The 23347-nt window shown below is 27.8% G+C and overlaps 2 protein-coding genes and 1 pseudogene across 2 annotated transcripts; 1 reads left to right on the top strand and 2 right to left on the bottom strand.

Annotated features, from left to right (window-relative positions):
• Positions 1 to 9686: 9686 nt before the first annotated feature.
• LOC111297023 (plant/protein) lies at positions 9687 to 10447 on the bottom strand. Its single transcript, XM_022891554.2, has one exon. The coding sequence runs from the start codon at positions 10346 to 10348 to the stop codon at positions 9875 to 9877; it is 474 nt and encodes a 157-aa protein (XP_022747289.2). The 5' UTR covers positions 10349 to 10447; the 3' UTR covers positions 9687 to 9874.
• Positions 10448 to 11333: 886 nt separating this feature from the next.
• On the top strand, positions 11334 to 13121 carry LOC111297810 (uncharacterized; annotated as a pseudogene).
• A 158-nt stretch (positions 13122 to 13279) lies between these two features.
• Positions 13280 to 16254, bottom strand: LOC111296408 (AT-hook motif nuclear-localized protein 1-like). The gene is made up of 6 exons (XM_022890694.2): positions 15485 to 16254; positions 14684 to 14751; positions 14430 to 14561; positions 14180 to 14341; positions 13663 to 14017; positions 13280 to 13577 (listed from the first exon to the last, which is right to left on the bottom strand). Exons 1-5 carry the CDS (start codon positions 15945 to 15947, stop codon positions 13673 to 13675), a joined length of 1170 nt encoding a protein of 389 aa, XP_022746429.2. The 5' UTR covers positions 15948 to 16254; the 3' UTR covers positions 13280 to 13577; positions 13663 to 13672.
• Positions 16255 to 23347: the final 7093 nt, after the last annotated feature.

Here is a 23347-nt window from a genome sequence, read left to right on the forward strand (position 1 = left end):
TTTTATTAGAAGTATAATAAATTTAATCATATCATATTAAAAATTTAATAAAATTTAAATGGCTACTAATTATTGGAAGGAAAAGCTTAATTTAATTATTATAGAGTCCTCTTATCATATGCTTTAATTAATTATTGGGAGGAAAAGCTTAATTTAATTATTATAGAGTCCTATTATTATAAGCTTTAAGCTTAAGAAAATGTATATGTTGAAGTGTTTTGCGACGGCTCTCTCTCTTGTAGTGTATCTTTTGACGTTTTGATTTTGAACTCTTAGTTTTAAAGTTTGAGTTTCTAAAACTCGTTTTTTTTTTGTTGATTAAATTTGATTAGAGGATAAAAAAAATTTGAAAATAGAAATTCAATAATTATTTAAATTTTTATTATTTTATTATAATTAATTAAAATTTCAAATATTTATTTTTATCAATAAAATTTTTATTAAATATCAATTTTCATTTAATAAAAAATTTAATTAAAGTAAAACTAAATATTCAATTTAATAAAATAAATATTTAAAAGTTTAATTCATTTGTAATAAAAATTTTAAAATTTAATTAATTATAATAAAATATTAAAAACTTAAATAATTATTAAATTTTTATTCTAAAGTTTTTTTTTTAATTCTTTTATCAATAAAGTTTTACTCTATTACAATTAATAATGACATTGTCATATGCTTAGTTGTCATAACATACTCTCTCTGTACCATTTTATTTGTCCATCATTTTTTTTTCTCAAAATTATGTTTTTTTTTTTAATATCTAAAATTCTTATTTTTATATATTTTAAAATTATTTTTATGATTTTTTTAATTTTTTTATATTAAAAATCATGTAACTTTAATTTTATAAAAAAGTTAAAATTTAATATTAAATACATTAAAATAATAATAAAAATTTTAAACTCTGTAAAAATCAATATAAGACATATTTTGAGACGTAAACAGTATCATTCATCTACACAAAAAATATTATAGTAAAATTTATTAAAATATTTTATTTTAGAAAAAGACAGTTCAATAAAAATCGTGCTATATGCTCGAAGTTTTATACTAAGAGGGTGCTTGATACTTGATAACCAATTAAAATGTCCTGATTTTATGCCTAATTTACAAACTATTTACAATTAGTAATTTCTTGTAAAGGCAATTGATCCTTTTATTTAATATGAGATCGCATTGACATTAAATTTAAATGCTTGTATTCTTGCAATGCATGGCATATAATTTATCTTAATTTGAAAAATTAAATAATTATTTATTTTAATTTTTTTATATATAAAAAATAATTTACCAGTTTCTTTCCTGCCTTCTAACAATATTCTTATTAATTAGGGCTTGAGATTAGAGAGCATGAATATTATTGATACCAACATTTGATTCCCAAAACATTGAGAGGATGAGCTTAATTTGGTGGTGATCATAAAAATCCAAGAAGTTTGAGTTATGTTAATTAGAACAATAGTGAGAGAAATGACTTTCATTCAATCACAAAATAAGTATGTCTAAGACAATGGTGTGACAATAACCTTGCATATTAGATGAAAGAAAGAGTTTTAAATGCAAAGAATCATTCTCACTACTAATTGCGTATCAACAACCATTAAAAAAAAAGAGTGAAGGTCATTAGTTTGGGTATTGGTAAACATCATTTTCTTTTTAATATAAAGATATCGTAATTTGAAATTATTAACATATAAATTTAAGAATATTTGTATGAATTAATTGGACTGATTTTTAAATTGTTAATAAACAGTATTTGATTAACAATAATTGAAAATGACAAAATTAAAGTAAAATATAGAATAATTTGATTAAAATAGTATATCAATTCAAATATACATATTGTTATATGTCAAAATTACATTTTTATTTTTTTTTGGTATATCAAAAAATATTTTTATCTTTTCAAAAAATAAAAAATATATACAAAAGTAACAATTAAAAATATTTAAATAAGCAAATAGATTGATATATTTTTTTCTCATTAGTGGGATTTCAAGGTGAAACCATTGGATCTTTTGTGATAGTAAATATACCAATTGAATATATAGTAGCATTTAATTAAATTAGATAAAGTTTAAATTTATAGATTAATTCAGCTGATTTACATAATAATTTTTAAACTATGATATCTAATAAATCTAAAATTGAAATTTTAGCATCCGTAACTTTTTTTCCTATCCTAAACTGCAATCCATTTTGTATAAAAAAATTAAAAAAATTACTTGATAAACTGATAGTAAAATTTGTTTAACTCTATAAGTAATATTTAAATGATAACATATGTCTTATTTATTTTCTAAATTAATTGTTTTAAATATATAAGGGATATAGGTCACCATCTTAATCTTGTTTAAGGAATTAAAAATCTCTACTGTCAATTGTATTTAATAATTTCTCAAAAAATTATACAAGGTTAAATGTTGGGTTTATAATTTGATATCATTATGTATGAATATGCTAAAATATTTTCCTTCAAGAACTAGCCAAGATAATTGAACGTACCGTCAAAATATGCTTTTGACCAGATTCACTATCTAGGTAACAAATGCAGTAAAAAATAGGCTTTTCTGCAACTGTTAAAATAGATTTGTTATTATAAGAAACTACCATTACCATGTTAACTCCAAATTCCATGTCGTTTTCATGAATACAAATTTCCCAAAACAAAAATATCCAATGAATCTTTGTTGCATGTACAATTATATGCATGCATGCTAATTTTGATCTATGCAAAGTTTTGTTATTGCGAGGTAAAATTAAACCCATCCATAAATTAGATTATCAATTTGATATTAGAACTTAATCCGATTTTATATTTATTAACTTATTTATTATACCACTCCCTATGATTTTCTACATTTGTTAACTTGTATATCAATCCCTCATCAATTATTAATTTGTAACTTATACTCATTCTTGAAATGATATATAAACCGCTAGCAACTTATTAGGTCAAGTCAAAGGTCCAAATTTATGGAAAGGTGAGAAGTCATTCTTTGTTAAAATATATATATTTCAAAGATTAAATTAACATCATTGTAATAAAGATTATGGGTTTTTTTTTATACTTTGTCATGTATTTAGAATATGATATGGGAACTAATTGACAAACTAGCAATTGGTGAATGAAATTCCTTAGAGTTGATCTTAAGTATGTGGAAAACTTTCAATCATGCTCACCTAAAACACTTGTTAGAAAAACCAGAGATTTTATTTAAAAATTTCACTAATTATAGACATTATTTCCAACAATTTTGGTAGAAAAAACCAAATTAAAAAAAAAAATTATTATAACACCACCTTGTAAGAAATATCTTTTAAACTTTCAAGTATGACCCAAATTTGATGTGGTCTATTAGCTGAATGGTAAGGATTATGCCAAAGAGTTTAGAGCTAGATGCCCTTGCAAAGGGATTGGAAATGTGAGGGTGAGATATCATAATATTGATATATTTGAAAGGAAAAAATTCCACAGATATGCACTATGTTTTTTTTCTAATTTTTATTTAAGAAAATCCAAGATATTAATAATTAGTATGAACACTAGGTGTTTGTCACTCACCGTATTTGAGTCGGCCGTTGTCTATTACTTTTGTATTGTGTATGTGCAAAGCTAAATTTTAAAAAATTTTGGAGTCTCCCAAAATATGTTTATATTTTAATTTAAGCGTTAAAATACCTTGAAAATGGCCATTGATTAAATAAAAATTTTTTTTTTAAGTTAGCAATAAAGTCAAATTCTATGTTGTTAATTATCTTACATTCGTTATTACCTTTGTCCCACAATTCTAAAGTCAATATTACCTTTGATTTTTATTTTTAGAATTTTTTTAATATTTGGAAAATTTTATCTAGTTTTAAAGATCATTTTCATAATTTTTAAATAATAAAAAATATGTTAAAATAAAGCACTACTACTACTTATTAATTGCCTTGTCTCAACTTGAAACTTTTTCTATAAGATATATCTTATTATGTTCATAAATTGATTGGATTGTTTACCTTATTAATTATTAAAAAGAAAAGTAAAAAATTGGCATTTGATTATTTCAAAAATCATCACTTAATAATTTTAAATATGATATGATAATATAATTAAATATTATATAAAAATGATGTAATTTAAAATTTTTGTAAAAGTTATCACATATAAATTTTGTAAAAATAAAAAATATATTTAATATTTAATATTTCGACATAAATTATGACATAATAATTTTTATATTTTACAAATATTTAATACAAATTAAATAAATACAAACATATAAATTACCATATAAAATTCTAACTGAAACTTTTAATATGCTCTATTCTTAAGGATGAGATAACTTCACCTCATATATATTTTTTCTTAAAGAAAAAGCATACGGTGAGCAAAGCAGAAGCCATTTAGTAAAACCGTCAAAAACTTCCTTTCATATATGCAAACAAAAAAAAAAAGGTTAATTATTGTAAATAAAAGAATGTCCATTACCTAATTTGTCTCCTAGTAAACAAAGGTTATATGGTTTGATTATATATATATAAACTTAGGAACCAACAAAATTATCTTTTTAACAAGCAGTCAAAATTTGGCTGGATATCCATGAATTAATTTTTAGTTCTGAAACATATGTTCTAATTTCACAAATCATTGCCAATTTTTTTTTTGTTAAAGAAAGTTAAAGGATAAAAAATGTTTTCGAACAAAAATTTAATAATCATTGAAATTTTTATTATTTTATTATAATCAATTAAATTTTTAAATATTTATTTTTATTAATTGATATTGATGATTAAGTTTTATTATTGATAATTAAATAACTTAATTGAATTCTTAAATATTTATTTTATTATTGATAATTAAATTTTATTTTTTAAAATTTTGGTACGTATCCAAATAAACATGATATGACAAGTTAATCCTTCGGATATATGAAAAAACTTAAAAACGAATAAATGCAACTTAATAGAAAATAATAGAGTTAATGTGAAAAAAAAATCCGAATACTTATGAGTACTGATTAAGTATAATTAAACTATTATTTAACAAAAAAAATTTTAATACATTGTCTTCATTAAATTCAAGAGGAAACAATATGTTAATTAATATTTTTTTTCTTTAAATATTGCCTTAACCAGTATTTATTATGAAATTTATGCTTGTTTTATTTTTTTTTTTAACTTTGACTTATAGCCCCTCTATTCACATATGTAATAAATGTAATAAATGAATAGTGCTTAAAGTGATGTATTTAATAAAACCAAGGTAATTAATTTGCATATTTATCTTGAGTAAGGATCCAATAATCTTTCTTAATCATCACCTACTCTTAGTAGTGGTCTGGATTAAATTACCAATAAAAAAAATATCAACAGGATAATTATTTATATCTCATTATTTAATAATGTTCAAAATTTGGAATCTTTAACCATAGATTAATGTGACTATATATTGTCCATGCTCAGATTGTGACTATTATTTTTTCCTTTGAAATATCCATTATGTTATTAAAAATGGATTTCCTAAAAATGAATTGGACAATAACTTTAGTATTTCAATGACACCAGAAAAATAATACTTCCTCCGTCCCAAAATATTTGTCATGCATTGATTTTCATGGAGTTTAAGAAAAAAATTTTGATTTTAATATATTTAATATTAATTTTTTTTTATAAAATTAAAGTTTCATGATTTTTATTGTTAAAAAGTAAAAAAATATATATAAAAAAAATTTAAAATATAAAAAATAAGAGTTTTAGATATTAAAAAAAAAGGACATAATTTTAAGATATTCCAAAAAAAAAAAGATGAACAAAGAAAATGACATAGAGGGAGTAATAGTTTCTATTAAAATTTTCTCTTTTTTAATTGTTTATTTCATTGTGTAATTAATTCAACAAAAGCAAAAAATAAAGAATGTATTCCATTATTTTGGAGTACATTAATACAAAAGAATGGCACAATGGTTATTCTATTTCCTTTTCTTTTTCTTTTTAATGGCACAAATTCTCCACATTTCTTTGTTGTCAAAGATTGTGTGATGTGTGTCCACAATGATTTTGCCCTTCTCCATATCTCACTATAATTAATAATATTTTTATGGGTATTTCTCTTTCAATATAAAATTTTAATTAAAAACATTAAAATGGAAGAAAGTGAAAGAAAAAACCAAACAAGTTCTGTTGTTTGGCAAATAAGTGTTATTGGGGAAAGGTGGAAGGTGGGCTGCAAGGTGCATGTGCCTTTAATTCATGGAACTGATGGCAATATGTGCCTTATATGTTTGAACTAAATACCACACCTTTTTGCAAATTTAATTCCTCCTTTTTGTCCACATTAAATGAAAATAGAGTATAATTTGATTTTGTGGTAAATATTTTTGCATGCACCTCAACTAATATTAAGGCCCCTTTAATATGGATGATGAATAGTATTGTCGCACCATTTTTAGAGCGTAGAAAGATCTCATTTCATAGAAAATAAAATAAAAATTATTGCAAACGTTTAGTGGTTAAAAGTGTTTCAAGGGACATCAAGGGTCTGGTTTCAAGTCAGATCTCCCCTCTCTCTCTTACTTGTATTAAGATTTTATCTTCTTAATATAATTAAAAAATAAATAAATAAATAAAACTATTGCAAGAAGAATTTTAGATTAATTGCCTAAGGATCTCTATGTTTGGAAATGGACATATCCTCATATGATGTGTTTATCTGTTCTAAGGTGCAAAAGTTAAAAGAAAAAAGCTAATATCATTGAATCCAAAGTTAATTTAGTTAGTTTATACAATTTCTTTTAAAAAATATTATTTAATAGGTTTAAATTTAAATTTCAGCAATTACGATTTTTTTTTAATCTTTAGATTATGGCCCTTTTTGTGAAAAAAAAAAAACTAATATCATTAAAAACATTCAATTTTTCAAAAAAATAATAATAACATTGAATTTTTCATGTTTATTTCTTTCAAAAACAACTATTTTTTCGGAAAGTTATAAGCTAAATTTAGTTTTTGAAAGTCTCTTTTTAGTTATTTGGTTTTTCTGTTCATTAGAGTCTCCAATTACATAGATATTCAAAGCGGGTTCAACTCAAGCAAAGGCCTTGTGTTTCCCACAAGTGACAGCAAACCCAAGATGCTTTAAATACTTCTTCCAAGTCATAGAATTTAGATTTTGTCCTTAGCTTCACGATTTTATGTAGATGTGTCATACATCTACGGTACATTACAGATCATATTCCTGGAGAAGAAAAGGTTGTAAGTTACCAATAACTCCATATATGGTTAAAAAATCATCTTCCTTGGCTGATGAACATTGTGATTATGCGTGATCAAACGTTGTTTATTGAGAATGAAATCTTTCTGTTACTTTGACGTTTAATCATTTCTCTAATCTTTCAACAAAGCCAGAGAAGCTCCAAATGACAGATGGAATTACCTGGATGATCATTTTAATGTGTGGGTGAGAGAGAAAGAGAGATATGGGTCCAACTTCAATGTTCATGAACGTGCAAAACTGCTGGCTAACTTCCCCTTGCTGTTTCCTCTTATAGTTAAATCATAATGAGTTTCTGGTTTCCCTCTTCATCATTACTTCTGGCTGATCTGAACATAATTACTTAATTTTCTCTCAAACAAGAAAAGAAAATTCCACTAGCTGGTTCAAGAAGTGAAAGAAATTAATGCAAATTTATGCCAAGCTTAAAGCTAAACTAAACCTGATCCCAAAATATGATTCAGTTGATTCATTCAGTCATTTTAAAAGATGATATTCATCAAATCTGATATTCATATCATAGTATCTACAATTTCTTCTTCCTAAAAAATTAAAATAAACCTCACAAAGCTCCTTTCAAGTATAAATCTGTCACTGCTTTCAACGTACCCAATAAAGGAATTGAACTGGAATGATTAACCTAAATGATCAGGGAAACTAAAAGACTCATTTGATTGGAATTAAATGAAAATTATTGGTTATTAGCTTGATGGTAATTTAATCAAATTGCATGAACCACGTTTTGCCTCCTCAGAAAGGTACTTTACACTAAATACAAACCGCATAAGAACATAATAACACAAAATTAAGATAGTGACATACAAAAAGTTGAGACATCCTTTTTAGCTGGTGAAGAAAAAAAACTGCAATAAAAGGTTATCGTTGTAACCAAACAAAGGTTTGATTCTATGGCATCCAGTGCTGTCATCCACCCATGTACGAGTACCCTTTTTCTTGCTCTTTACTAATAAGCCTTTAGCCTAGTGTATGACTATGTAGCTGCTTTGAAAACATCAACAACAATTGGAACACATGTTTGGTCGATATGACAGCCAACCAGTCCTTGCAATTCAAGCACTACTCCTATTAATCTGTCCAAATCTCTCAATCTGGTGTTAGAAAAGCTAAGAATCTGGTAAAATATTGCTTAGCAATGTACAATCTGAGCGACCTGATTGAAACGTCAAGGAAATTTGAGTAGTTTCCATTTCAACTAGGCTTGGTTTCAGTTATGTATCTTAGTTGAGATCATGAAATACTACATGGTTTGATGAGACTTGAGAGTTTGAAATTGTGTTTTTTGATTTTCCAAATGAAAAAATGGATGATGAGCAATTTCAGTGAATTGAGTTTAGTTTGTCCACTGTCTCACTGCTTCCACCCCATTTTCGGAAATGGATTGTCATATCAGATCAGTTGCAGTTATGAAAACAGAGAACGTAATCCAAGTGTTTGATCAAATTTTGCTTTCTTAACAGCTTTCAGCCGACACACCCAAAACAGGCAAACTTTAAGACGCAACGGCTGCCTCTGTTTAGTTTGTTCATTAAGAAAATTGAGATACCATCCAACTGCAAGATAAGCCCCAAAAAAAAATCTGAATTAATTAGGGAATTCAAAGTCAAAAATAGGAACAAGGGTCTATTACAAAACTCAGCTAGCCGGATCTGATCAAAATGAGGTAACTGGTATTCTTGGATTGGGCCGTTAGGGTCAAGTCAGGCCACAGAAGCTGAGCCCACAAAAGATGAAAGCAAAATTAAGCCTCTTTTAACTAAAAATCTGAAATTAATCCAAAGAAAAGGAGAGTAAAGTAGATTGTTTTGGTTTTGGGTGCCTCGTGGCAGCGCCTAGAACTTGTTCTTCACTGTTATCCTTTTGTTCCTGGTTTGCCACACCCATCTAACCTTCAATGGATTTGACACCTTAGCAAGAAACTTGCCAATTCAATGTCAACTACCCATCAAAACCCATATAACTTTCAATCAAATGGCCCCATTTACGATGTCGTCTCCAACAGCTCTTACAAAGGTGATGAGCAAGAAAAAAAGATGTTTGCCTCAATCTCGATGGTCTCTTCACAAAGGAGATGAGTGTCACGAAATTCGTAGGAGACCGCGTGTGGTTCGCTGCTTGCCGGAAGTGGAAAAAGGTGGTGGTTCTGAGTTGAGGTCTTAGGTTCATGATTGCTTGAAGGATAAAAGATATAGAGTTGATCTGTTTGGAATACACATAAAATACAAAAAATAAAAAAAATGATCATAATTTGTATAAATAAACTAAAAACAAAATACATTTTTTTTTCAAACTCATTTGATTTATATTAATTTTAAATAATTTCATTTTCAGTATCAATTTCGTATTATATTCGTAGTAAAATTGTTATAAACACTTTTAATAGTTCCGCAATAAGAAGGGCTTCAAATTAACACAAGGGTTAAGTTAAATTTACTTGTATATTATTCTTTGTTACAATCCAGGGAACTCGTAAGAGTTGCTTCCTAGCATCATGTTCACTAGTCGTACAAATTCTTGTTCCCAAAGAAGAAAGAGCCACAGAAAAAGCTAGCAATCAAACGACAAACAGGTTCATATAAAAAAGCATCATATCAATTAGTTAGCCTTCAAGCGAGGATCAACCTCAACTCTAGCCACCCCTTCTCGATCTTCAGCAGCCTTAGCCACCTCCAATTCACCAACCACAAACCCAGCAACGTCGCTGTTTTCACCGCTCAAAATCCTCTCTTCTTCCTCCTCATCCACGTAGTTAGGATCCTTCTTATCAACAGCGGGAGGCACCGGCATCAGCTCGTTCTCCGCCAAGTCATTAGGTCCTTCCCAAGTGTACTTCCCTCCATGACCGGACTTCGAAGGCGGTCGGCCAATCCCAATCCCATTAGCCGGGTGTCGCTCCATCCGTTGCACCCCTTTGTCCTCCAACTTCCGCTCTACGTACTTGATGGTGTCTATGTTTCGAGATGGCACTTCTGTCCTTTCAATTTTCTTTCGACCCTCTTCGTCGCGGTTAACAGCTCGGATCACCACGGGGGCTTTCTTGTCTTCATTTTTTCCGTCGATTGGTTTCATTTTTAACTTCACTTCTTGTCCTGTCCCAATTTTTCTTTTTTTTCTGTTTGATTAAGAGTTTGGTAAAGAGCTCAGGTTTTATATAAAGCAAGTGAAAGTAGATACTAGAAAGTGGATATTGTTCGAGTTTAGACTGCAGATACTGGAAAGTGCTGGAAAGGAATTTGCAGTGGCGGGTCTGGAAGTTTCTGCATGCGACGTTGTTATCTTGGGTTTTTGCCACGTGTACAGGAACGTTTAAATGTTTGAGAATGATCAAGATCAAGAGTCGAGTGGATCTATTGCCGTGATTGGGATCGGATGCTGATGGATGTTTAATTCTTGGGACATTTATCTAGTGATAGTAATTTAATACTAACTAGAAAATTCTCCCAAACATAAATTTTTAAATATTTTAATAATTATATAAAAATTAAATTCCCACATTCTCAAATAAAATAATAATCAAATAGTAAAATATTTAATTTTTTTAATTACTTGAAATCATAATAATTTTATATAAAATAAAAATATGATCTATGTTTAATAATATGTATATATGATTTTCATTTATTTTAAATTTTTTATAATTACTTAAACGTAGTTCTCAAGTTAAAAATATATATACATTTATTATTTTCAAATCCATTATTATTGCATTTAAATTTATTAGTTATTATAATATAAAATTTTTTATTTATTTATTTTTTAAGACAATCAAAGATGTTTAAATTAAAAGTTAGAAAATTAGATTTTTTTTTGTCTAAAATATGATGAAAACTTTTAGCACAAATCAAACTATTTGATTTGACTTCACTTCTAACCCATCTCTCATAATATTTTCACTCATTTCACTTCCAATCTATTTCACTTTCAGTCCATCTCCCATAACAAAAAATTACATTTTTTTAAAAAATTGACCCTCAAATCATTTTTAATTTCAATGCTTACCTTCTTCTAAATTTTGGGAGAAGGGATCATTTTAATAGGTTGTCTAGATAATAATTATTACTTGATCAGAAATTAAAATGGGTTTATAATCAGAAGAGCATATGCCTCAGAAAGACTGGAAAAGACTGTAGATGAAAACACACTAAGTAATGGAACTGTTGCCAATTAAGGCGTTTATTCCTTCATGCATGGAACTGGGAAAGACAACAGTTAGATTCATGATGATTAATGGCAGAAGTTGGAAAGATTTGGATTTTCATGTAGATAAATAAGCAAACAAACCTGGGGAAAAGCCTGCATACCGTTTGAAGACAACAAAATGGCTGGGTCGAGTAACTTCTCCAAACAGAAACTCTGTTATGGAGGTTTGCAAGATGATAGAGATCGGAATTGCTCTGTTCCTACCAAGGGGAGAAAGAAACTTCTTGTTCTTGGCGTTGGAGGGTTGCTATGCCATAGAATCTGCAAGAAAAACAAAACTGAAGTTCCAATATAACATCGTCTTCCTGATGCTGCTTATGGAAGCTACATTGGTAAGGACTTTGGACTTTCTTCTTCTATTTTTTCCCCTTTTTTCGCATAATTGCTGTTATTAGTAATTGATTGTTAGCACTTAATTACATGTGGCTGTCCTTCCTTTCGTATTTTTTCCCTCATTCAGTGTACAAGAAGCCTTATTGTGAAGAGTTAATGAAATTTTGTCTTGAAAGATTTGAAGTGGGAATATTGTCATCCGCAAGAGAGTTGAGTTTAATTATTGAAGCCATTTTACTTCTGTTTTTTCTTTCCCTGCAATTTCATCTGATTATTAATGAATGCTTGGATCTGCTCGTGTTTTCTTATGTTAAATGTGAAGATGGTACTTCAACAGCGCCCTGGACTGTTTAACAAGTGGATTGAGAAGCAAGATTTTGTTTGCTAGCATGAAAGTTCTTTTTTTAAAAAAAGGAGTGTGAATTCACAAGAAATGAAAATGCTTTTCTCTTTTTTACCTGATCAGGATCAAAATGAATGTACTGATTCTGGATTCAGTTACTTGGAGAAGAAAGGAAAGCCCATATTTTTTAGGGAATTGAGCAAATTGAGGGATAAATGGTAATTGTGTTTTTAGGGAATTGAGCAAATTGAGGGATAGAAATTGGTCTACCTTTCTGCAACACAGGATGAATATTCTCCGTCAAACACATTGCTAATTGATGATCAGTCTGACAAAGCCCTGTTAAATCCTGTAAAAAACACAATTACCATTTGCAAACTTTTCAAGTACGATTTCATTAACTTCAAAGGTTATTCTTTATGCTTAATTTCTTGCAGCCACACACCTCACCTACAGAATACAAGGCCTACAATGTCAACGATAATTCTTTAGGTGAGTCTTGGAATAGATTTTCCGGTTAAGACTTGGAATAGTTCCAATGAATTAATGGAATACTGAAATATATAATTAAATCTGTTGAGGTCCAAATGGCGACCAGAGTCTCTACTTGGATGGTCTGGCAGCTGCTGATGATGTCCCTTTATATGTTAAGGCACACCCTTTTGGGCAGCCTGCTATAACTCCCATGCACTCAGATTGGTATTACTATTCCAAGATAATCGTCAATCATAGAAGATGAAATGAAGAGATTAAATTTTGGACGTGCATGGAGATATGAATAATAACTGTTGCAGACAACACATTAAGTCAAGTTTCATTATCTAATTGTATGTGAAAAATCTAGTATTTGGCTATACAATGCAATAGCTTACTGTTTCTTGTGCCAATCTTGTGCAGTTATAGTGGTGAAGCTGATGTTTCTTCACCTATGTTTGAATTATCTATAATACACAATGAACATGATTCGTTCAATCTGCTGAAAATGCATATGTTTAATGCAGTGAATGAAGAAAAAGTGCCTACCAACTTAATATAACCTTATGAATCTGTCTAATTTAGCTTAGTTGAGTGTCAGAATCTGTCTTGAAAGATTCTATAATAAAAAATGAACTCTTCACACCGAGTAGAGGAGGAGATCTCCCTTTTACAAAATAAAAATGTAACAGTGAACAACAGCAAAAATGTTACCAACATAAAATAATTGATCTGTCTAAATTTAGTTTGGTATCAACCCTTCTGTAAATAAACATGCTTTGACAACCTAGCTCTCTGACCGCCAGCAAAATACATAAGAAAAGTTCAATCTGCCTATCAGACATCAGACATAAAGGTAGAAAATTCTCGCTAGATCTAATTGTTACAAATGATAAAGTGAATAAAATTAGTTTCAATGAGTTTATCACGTCAGCCTCCGACAGTAACCTGAAATGAAAAATTTTATGGGGGTTATAAATAGAACTTCTGAAATTGATACATAAAATGTTTGTTGCAGAGGACAAATACATACCTTGGACACCCTATTCACTAGTCACAGACACGTTAATATCAGGGGATGGCCAATGGATTGATGTAGGTTCTGAGGAGCCCTTCCAACCAGCTACAAGAGAGGCTGCAGCATTCGATATACGTTTGTCAATTGTGTTATTATCTGCTTCCCCAAGGCTTTCCCCTGGAAAGGGGGACGTTGGTGTCATACAGTTCTCACCATCAGGTTTTGCTTGTGAGATTGGCCTTGCTGCTGTCACTGTGGCTGAAGGAGCAGCAGCAGAAGCAGCGACTGTGGATGCCACCGTCTGCTGATCACGATAGTGCTTCCTTTTATGCAATTTGTATCCATTTGGCATGAAGCTTCCTACCACGATCTAGCATAAGAATATTGAACTATATCACTTGATTCATACATTGGTTTAGAACAAATGCATAAAATTCCAGGCACAAAACTAGAGATAATAGATTCAAGAGATTGTTTTATATAGCAAAAATGGTGGTTGTGAATATACTATCAGAGGAGCAAAAGCACTTACTTGTACAGGACTAGCAGCCACTAATATACCAGCAAGCCCACCACCTAGCACACGACCATCTGGCCCAGCTAATGAAACACTCAACCCACCAGTTCTACTTTTTACACCACCAGTGTCAATGACTGTAAACGAACCAGTTAAGGACAATATCTCAAAGCGACCCTGCAAAGCAATTTCAAATTTGGTCATAAATATCAATGTTGAAACAGTAGGGACAACAATATTAGCAGCAGAAGGTTAGAAATCATACCTCGTATGTTAAAATCCCGCCAGATGAACCAGGTTGCCGAATACTAACATTAGAAACAGCTCCATTAGCTGACAGAATACAAATCCCACGAGGACCCTTCTGCGAAAATGAAAGAATTTTTCCTGCAACATCCTGCAATCAAAAGGCAATGTCTCCAATCATGCAAATTAAAGAACTCAATACAGGATCTGAAATCCGTACAAATTACTCTCAATTAGAATTCTCATCATTTTTTTGGCTCTTGGCAACATTACCTCCCCAGTATTAACGGTGACCACATGTGGCGTGAAGTCCCCTCCAGCCGTGTTAGCAAACAACTCACCTGTGCAGATTTAAGATTTATATATAGATTTTGTAATTGATGTCCAAAGCAATAAGAATTGATTGATTCATAAAAATAAAAGCCAATTTCTGGACCCAAAATTCACCAACTTAGAATGATGTCTATCATAAATTAAATTTTTTTTTTAAGTCATAGTCTGCGAATAGAGAAAATAAATAATAGGTATTAAAATTTTAATTTTAAAATTATTAAAATGTCACATTTTAAAAATAATCAGATCTAATTGAACTTCAAATTTATTAATTTCTAGCAAATGGAGAAAAATGAGAAGCAAAAAACCAAGTCACTACAAATTTGCTATTTTGCTATTTTCCTTTTGTCAAAGTTGAAATTAATGTGAAAAACCCACCATTTATTAACTTAATCTTCCAATTCCCTAAGAAAGCATGAATCAACTACCCACAATGTGTTCGGTGAGCAATAGAGAAACAAAATATGCTAAAAAGGGATAAGTCTTTAAGGCTATATCTCTGGTTCACATTAGAGATTACATTTTTTTATTTTTTATTTTTTATTTTTTGTTTTCCTTGTTATGCAAGTCGAGAACTCAGAACTATCATAAAAGGAAAAAGACAATATAACAAAAGACATGCAACCAATCACAAGATTTTACTTTTCTTTTCTAACTTTCTGGACTTTCTTGGGAACCAAACGGAGTTCTGTATCAAACCAAACAGAAACAAAAACTTAAACTTTCTTGAACTTTAATTACCTAGAGAAGCAAGAATCTGCCAGTTGCCTGAACCAGGAGGCCTGCCTCTACCTCTCTTAGAAGAGGAGAACTCAGTAGGAGAAGAAGGAGATAAAGTGAAGCCAGTAGGCGAAGTTGTCATTGCTGGATACGGAAACCTGAGCTTGCCATCTGCATCATATTTTCTTGGTCTCCCTCTCTTTTTCTTTCCTAAAGAATCAAGCCCAGTTCCACTTCCAGGACTCCCTACTATTCCTCCACCTGGTCCTGGAATTGCTGTTGCTGCACTTATTATTGCTCCAGCCGCTCCTACTCCCTCAGCTGTTGCTGCAGTATCAAGGTTTCTTTCCAAGCTCATGGTGATGTTCATATTCATGTCCATGTTCATGACCTGAGGCAACACCAGGCTACTCACTGGTGCAGATGGTGAGTCAGTGTCGGAGTTGCCTAGTGACCCAGATATGGTGCTATCCTTTTCTTCCATTTTGAAAATGGAAACCCAAAAATGGAGTTCTTCTCAAGAAGACCAAAAAGTTGGGTATAAGTATGCTTTGTTGGGGAAGCTTTTTTGTGTTTAATTAGAAGCGGGAGAGAAGAAAAGAAGGTGAAGTTTGAAACAAAGACAGGTTTCCTTCAAATGGCGCCAGAAATTGAAGATGGTGTAGCTTTTTCTTTTCTTTTAACTTGGAAGAAAGAGAGAGAGAGAAATTTAGAGATTTTATAAACTTCCCTCCATTAATGGAGGTGGGAAACTAAGGTCTTTTTCTTGTCTGGACTCCACATCTGAAAACAAGGTCAATTACTAGAATGGTGCTTCTATTTGTATCATGTTTTTACTCAGCACAACTATTTTTTTTTCAAAATTATTTTTTAAAATTATTTTAAAGTAAAATTATTTAATTATTTTTTCTCTCAATTATAAAAGATTTTGGATACGTATGTTTAATAAATTTTATAATTTATTGAATTTTCATATATGATAAATAAAAAAAAAGATTACATTTAAGGTTTAAAAAATAAAATTCAGTTAAAAATTTTCATAAAATGAAGAATTTTAAAAAAATTATAAAGAAAAAGTACAATTTATTTCAAATAATTATAAATTCATTTGCAATTTGATAGAAAAAAAATTTATGCATGTGAGTTTTCAAAATTTTTTCTTGATTTCAACGAACTAAGATAAAAAATTTTGAAAGACTTGTAAAAGTTTTCGAATTTTACAATTTCTAGATTTATAAATTTAAAAAATTTTAAATAATTTCATTTAAAGTAATTTTGAAAAAAAAAAAGTTGCAAAAATAAGCTATTTTATTAGATGCCTTTTATTCATTTTAACCCTACATTGCCCCTATAGCAATAGAAAATGACTTTGTTTTTTTAATCAATTTGCTTGGTTTTGCACTTAAAATAATATTAAAAAAATTTTAACATGTGGCATTTAGGGTTGCTTATACTAAAATTTGAAAAAGGAATGTGGGCACAATGTTCTTGTTCTCTTTTTTGACAATTCACCTAAAGAATAATTCAAATGCTTACAAAAGTAGAATGAGAAAAAAAAAAAAAAGGTTTTGAATTAATATAATAATACTTTTATTTTAATATAAGTGGGCAACATTATGATATCATTTAGAAGTTTTACATAAACTTCTAATTCATCATATAAAATTAAGCCCACATAAGACTTTTCAAATTTCATGAATTTGGTAATAACACCTTCACTTTTTTTCAATATTAAATATTAAAAAATTATCTCATCTATCATCATTGAACATTTTAAATCCCACAAATAAAATAATAATGTTACACATATTTAAATTTCATAAAATGATAAGATGATATGAAAAAAAAAGACTTAAAGTGGTTTTAAATTTGAATAATAATTATATATGAGTTTAATAAGATAAAAATATATATTTTATATTTTCATATAGATATAAATTATAATAAATAATTTTTGTATAAAATATTATATAAATATATAAATTTTAATATTTTATATTAATGAATATACAATTATTAGATTTACATATTTATTAAAATATATTAAAAATAAAAATTATAATAATTTTTTAACCTCACTTATAAAATTAAAAAATATAATCTTAAACTTTAATCTAATTCAAAATTTAAAATCAAAGTCATTTGCAAGGTAATTATAGACTGTAAAAATCTCTTTTTGTTTTTTGGAAGAAAGGGATTCAAGCTATACTTTTTGACCAAAAAAATTATGTATCCAATCAAATATTTGGGGATTTTTTTTATTTTTTTAATTCCTTCTAAAATAGTAGACCTAAAAATAACTCGTGAGGCTACAGCAACAAGTTGAAGTATAGTTTAGTAAATTATGATATCAATCCCTTCTTTAGCTATTGTTTAAAAGGAAGGGAATTTAATCTAGACATGGATTTTATCAATTTTTTTGTATGATATAATTGAATTTATTATATTATCAGATAAATATTAATTTTGATAAAAAAAATTTTAATATAAATATTTTAATTAAAAAAGTTTAATCACAATTATAATAATAATTATTATTACTTTTAATCTAACAAAAATTAATTTCATCACTCGTTTAAATAAAATTTTAAAAGATAAACTTTAAACCTTTAAAATTGGGTTAGAAATGCAGTGAAACTGGTGCTTTGCTGTTGAAGCAACAAACAGTGACATAAAATAATGTTTTTTTTTTGTTTATTTTATAAAGTACCTCATTTTTTTAAAACTAAAAAAAGTTGAAATCCCTAACTTACGCTTCAAAGCATAATTGGAATATGAATTTTCAATTTGTATCGTTATGTTCGTAATTTCCATGAAGTTTTTTTTTCTTTTTAGTGGGGACCTCAAATTGATATTTTCAACCACAAGAATGGTGAAAAGGCACTTAAGCCCCTACTCTCGTACATCGATAATATATTAATTAAAAACTAAAACATCAAACATTTTTTAATTAAAAGTTATGATATTCTCTTTTATATATTGAATAAAAATATCTCCCACCAATTTTTTTATTTTTATAATTAAAAGGTCTTTATTTGACAATAAATAAATTGTAAATGTTTAAATTAAAATTATTAAATATTATTTTTAAAACAATAGTATAAATCAATTTACTCAAATCTTCGAATTTAAATTTCTTTTACATTTTACTTCAAATGAAATTTTACATATTATTATTACATGCCAAAGAAGAGAAAATATGATAAAATAAAATAATATTATAAATTAAATTAAATAATATTATTTTATATTATATTTGATGTGTGTAAAAATTAATATATGATAATTAATTTATTGATCAAAATTATTTTTTCAAAATTTATATAATTTAATTTATTAATATAATTTTTAAAAATAAAATAAGATATGTAAGTTTAATATCATAAATTAAAAATAATTATCTTCATTTTAAAATAATTGAATTATCTTATATCAAAAAAATAATTAATTTTTTTAAATATAAATTAAATATAATATAAAATAATTATTATTCTACTTATCTATTATTTTATATACCAATAACTTATGTTCGTCTTTATCATCACTTTATTTTAATCGAATAACTACAGTAACACTTGCAAATGAGAGTAATTTTAAGTTTGCAAGCTGTTCTCCGCTACGAGAATTTGAGTTTTATTAACAAATTTAAAAGAGAGGACTGCCTCCCTTTTTTTTTTTAAATATAATTTTTTTTTTCTTTTTGGTTGTTCATGTCTTTTAACGAAATTTCATTCGAACCCTACTATTTCAATTAAGTTCCAAACCTCTTAATCATTCTCTTTGAGAATCTTTTATTAAAATAAAGTTTGTTGTAATTAAAATCTTAATTATTTTATATAAAGCGATAATAAAATAAATACAAAAATTATAATAATACATTTTCAATATGAAAGTTACAGTTGTTGCAAAAATTTTCATTATAATGTATTTACTCTATGAAAATTATAAAATCAATTTATGTAAAATCAATCAATATCATAATAATAATTAGACTTAGGTACAATTTAACAAATTTATTTAATGGCGCACCCAACCATTGAAAAACTTTTAAAATGCTTGTAAAATACATGTAAATGATGTAATAATTAAGCCAAAATAAATATTAAAATTGAAAATTGAATGAAATTTATTTTGCCACTTTTTAGTTCAGGAGCACACGGGCTAGATACTAAGATAGGATAGGAAAATTTCTATATCTTCCCCCTTTTTTTTTTTTTTCCTAAACGAGTGAGTGCTCGCATCATTTTGCTAGTTTGCCTAAAAATGGCCAGTGAAAAAATATAAAAAAGAAAAAGGGAGAAAAATAAAAAGAAGGAAAACGGAAAAATCCAATTCCAACACTGCAAAAAGCAAACAGTGGATATAAAAGCTGTCGGTAAGACCGTTGACGGCGATGACCAAACCAAACACGCAATTATTTACAACGTCATTAAACAAGAAATTATGTAATAAAGGAGCTACAATCCTCTGCACCAAATTTTATTCCCATACTTAATCCAGTCCATGCGATTCGATCGCCCAGTTCCACCGAACGGCCTTGATTTTCTCATCAAAGACCTTAACCCGCGTAAGTTTTGTGGGATTGGCCGGCCAACAAATCCAGGTTCCAGCAGCAGTATCCAATTGCAGCAAAGTCAATTCCTGGATATCCTAAATCTCTTGGGACCAATCAGGATCCAGCCAGGACAATTTTCCATTACAAACACCTCTCTCTCTCTCTCTCTCTCTCTCTCTCTCTCTCTCTCTCTCTCTTTTTAAATATTTGTATTTTTAGTAATTATGAAATTCAAATTACATTTTGGGTCATTACTACTATTTATTATCTATAATATTACTGAATTTAATATTACAAATCAAGTAACATTAATTTAGTAAAAAAAATTATGCAATAACTAAAACATAAAATAAATTATATATTTGTAAGGGTATCAAAGTTTTTTTTTTTTTTAGTTGGAAATAATTTTAAACTTTTTAAACTCATTATTATGCATTTTTTTTCACTTCTAAATAAGTGTACAATCACTTATATCATTCATTTTTTAATATTTATAACTAATATATCATTTAAATGTTTTGGGTATTTCACAAGATTATATGTATCATAGTAATATCAATAATATCAATCACGTGGGTTTTAGAAAAAAAAAAAAACAATACACTTAATATTATACTTTGCATCGTTTTTTTAATTGATCAAAATTAAAAAATTTTTGTCAACTCTTTCTTTATCTCACATTATGAGGTATTTATATTATTTTTTCAAGTGTTTGTTTGAGCTCGACAATTTTAAGGGTGACTAATCATGGTATTTAACGAATTAATAAAAAATTAACTTTTGAATTTTTATTTAGAATTTTTGACATTATCTCCTTTTCTCACTAAAAGTGAGAAGAAAAAAAATTTTCGTTGAAAAATAAAAATGTTGTCCTATGTTTTTTAATTGTGGATTGAGAAATGGATTAAAAAAGTGTGACATTGTCACGTTATTTATATTAACGAAAGTAGGAAAGTGAGGACATTGAAAAATCAATGGCAATGTGGTTTTAGAGTAAACATAGAGTTGTTAATAATTTAATTTGTGGTTGTTGAACCGGTTTGAATTTGGTTATTCTTCCGGATCCTATGAGCCAAGTTTCACCTAACCCACCAACGCTCTTAAAATGTGTATTATGCACCTAAGACATTAGATATAATTTGCATATATATAGTACATTGAAGCCTACAAAGGGAAATATGAGAGTGTATCCAAGAAAAAGGCAAAATACTCTCAATAAGGTTAAAAATACACTAAATTTCATTATTAGTTTATAATCTTTTCGTAAAATTCATTTAATTTTTATGTGTGATTTAAAAGTTCAATGTTTTCATTCATGATTTTTTTAGATTATTTCAAAATTGTCCATTCACCTACATTAAAATTTAAATGGAACTTGACATGCTTCGATGAAAATGCTTAAACTTCACCATCTCAATCCCCTATTATGTGAAAAAAAAAAAAAGGTAAATCAGATATTTTTAAAGTGAAAGATAATATAAAAATTAATAATTTTTAAAAATTTTACTCATTAATAAGATGCTTAATTAGAAACTCAAAATTCAAATCTTCCCATAATTATCAATACATACTGAATGACTCTACAAATTTTCTTTCGCTTTAGATTTTTCATTTTTTTCTTATAGTTGTACATATATTAATTAATATTTTATTATGTTATTTTAAAGATAAAAAAGTAAAAAAAAAAAATTCAACAAAAATTCAATAATTATCCAAGCTTCTACTATGTTATTATAATCAATTAAGTTATCAAATATCTATTTTTATCAATTGAGCCATTATTAAACGAAAACTAATTAACCATCAACACTCATTTACGTTAAATTGAAGGCTTAATTAGGGTGAAAATAAATGTTTAAGGGTTTAACTCATCCGAAATAAAAAATTCAAGATTAAATTAATTATAATAAAATGTAAAGAGCTTAAATGATTGCTAAATTTTTTATTGAATGCATTGTTACCCTTTTGCATATTTTAAATATTAAGTTTATATTTGATGTATTGTTAGTGTCTAAATTTTATACATTATCAATAAATCAGATGATATCACTTCATTGATGAATAAATATCAATCCTTAAAATAAATATATAAAAATTTAAATTAAAAAAAAACTTATTTATTAATGAGGTGTCATTATTTAATTCACCTTATTAATAAGATGGTATCATTTGAATCACTGATAGTATATATACTGATAGTATATAAAATCTATATACTGACAGTACATCAAATATAAATTCATAAATATTAATAGAAAAAATAATTGAACTAATGTCTTAACTTAATTGATTCATATAGATCTTTTTAAGAGTTGATACCTAATAAATTTGAAATTTAAATTTTAATATTTGTAATTTATTTATTTTGACATTCATTGTATAAATTAAAAAAAAATGTAAAATAAGGTGGATTATCCCTATTGATAAGCATGTGGGGTTAAGGAGTTTCAAGCCAACCCCATATGATGTATTATTTTAAGACTTTCTTTGACAGTTCATTGTGCTCTTCAGGATAATCAAAACAAATAAACTTGGTTTTCCAATAAAATGCCTTGACAAACGATAGTAGTAGCTCAAAAAAAAAAAAATGTCAACTCTTGACTTTTGAATTATCATTTCACAACAATATAATAAATGAATATATAGGCATGAAATAAAAGCTGAAAAGTTATAATTAAGGTTAAATGCAAAGAAGCAAAACCCTTTTGGATCGGCTCACTCCTTGAACATGTTAGAGATGATCTACTGCTCATTTCCCTCAACCTTATATTCCTCTTTTTTTGGGCAATCTGCCGTCTGGTGAGCTAGCATTTTCTTCCTTTTGCCAACCTATATTCATGACTTGTTTTCCTTTCTCATAATTGTCTTTTTTTTTTTTGTTCCTGATAAGGATAGCACCATCATCTATTTCACTGATGATCACTTAATTGAACAGATAATAAGCTGCCAAGGACGTTAAATGCAGTAGGCAAACAAAGCATTCGTTTATTTTTGTTTACAAACGATATGCTGCTAGGCTAGGGTAAGTTAACTTCTTAATTCATGTGTGATCCGTTAAATCCGACATAAATAAATTTATTTAAACCGAGTTGAAAAAATATGTATTGTATGAAATTTAGAAAACTCTTACTGCTGAAAAGAAGAAAATTCTATTAAGGAATTTCCCTTTTTTTCATTAATTCTTAACTGATCTAACCATTCTTTTGACAATTTTAATGCTCCCATTTTGAAAGATGAATAAATAAATTTAAAAGGAAGAAAAGAAAAGGGTGAATTATTTGATCACCCCTTGCTTTGGGAGGTATATGCTAATGGAGGAGACTGTTTTC

Source organism: Durio zibethinus, chromosome 12 (assembly GCF_047325235.1).
Source record: "Durio zibethinus cultivar Kanyao isolate XHJ-2024 chromosome 12, ASM4732523v1, whole genome shotgun sequence".
In the NCBI taxonomy this organism is placed as follows: domain Eukaryota; kingdom Viridiplantae; phylum Streptophyta; class Magnoliopsida; order Malvales; family Malvaceae; genus Durio; species Durio zibethinus.

Excerpts from the sequence above, each read along its gene's own strand:
- LOC111297023 (XM_022891554.2), bottom strand. The coding sequence starts at position 10,348 with ATGAAACCAATCGACGGAAAAAATGAAGACAAGAAAGCCCCCGTGGTG.
- LOC111296408 (XM_022890694.2), bottom strand. The coding sequence starts at position 15,947 with ATGGAAGAAAAGGATAGCACCATATCTGGGTCACTAGGCAACTCCGAC. Across the intron at positions 14,752-15,484 it reads GCAGATTCTTGCTTCTCTAG|GTGAGTTGTTTGCTAACACG; the intron begins GTAATTAAAGTT and ends AAATCTGCACAG. Across the intron at positions 14,562-14,683 it reads TCACCGTTAATACTGGGGAG|GATGTTGCAGGAAAAATTCT; the intron begins GTAATGTTGCCA and ends TTTTGATTGCAG.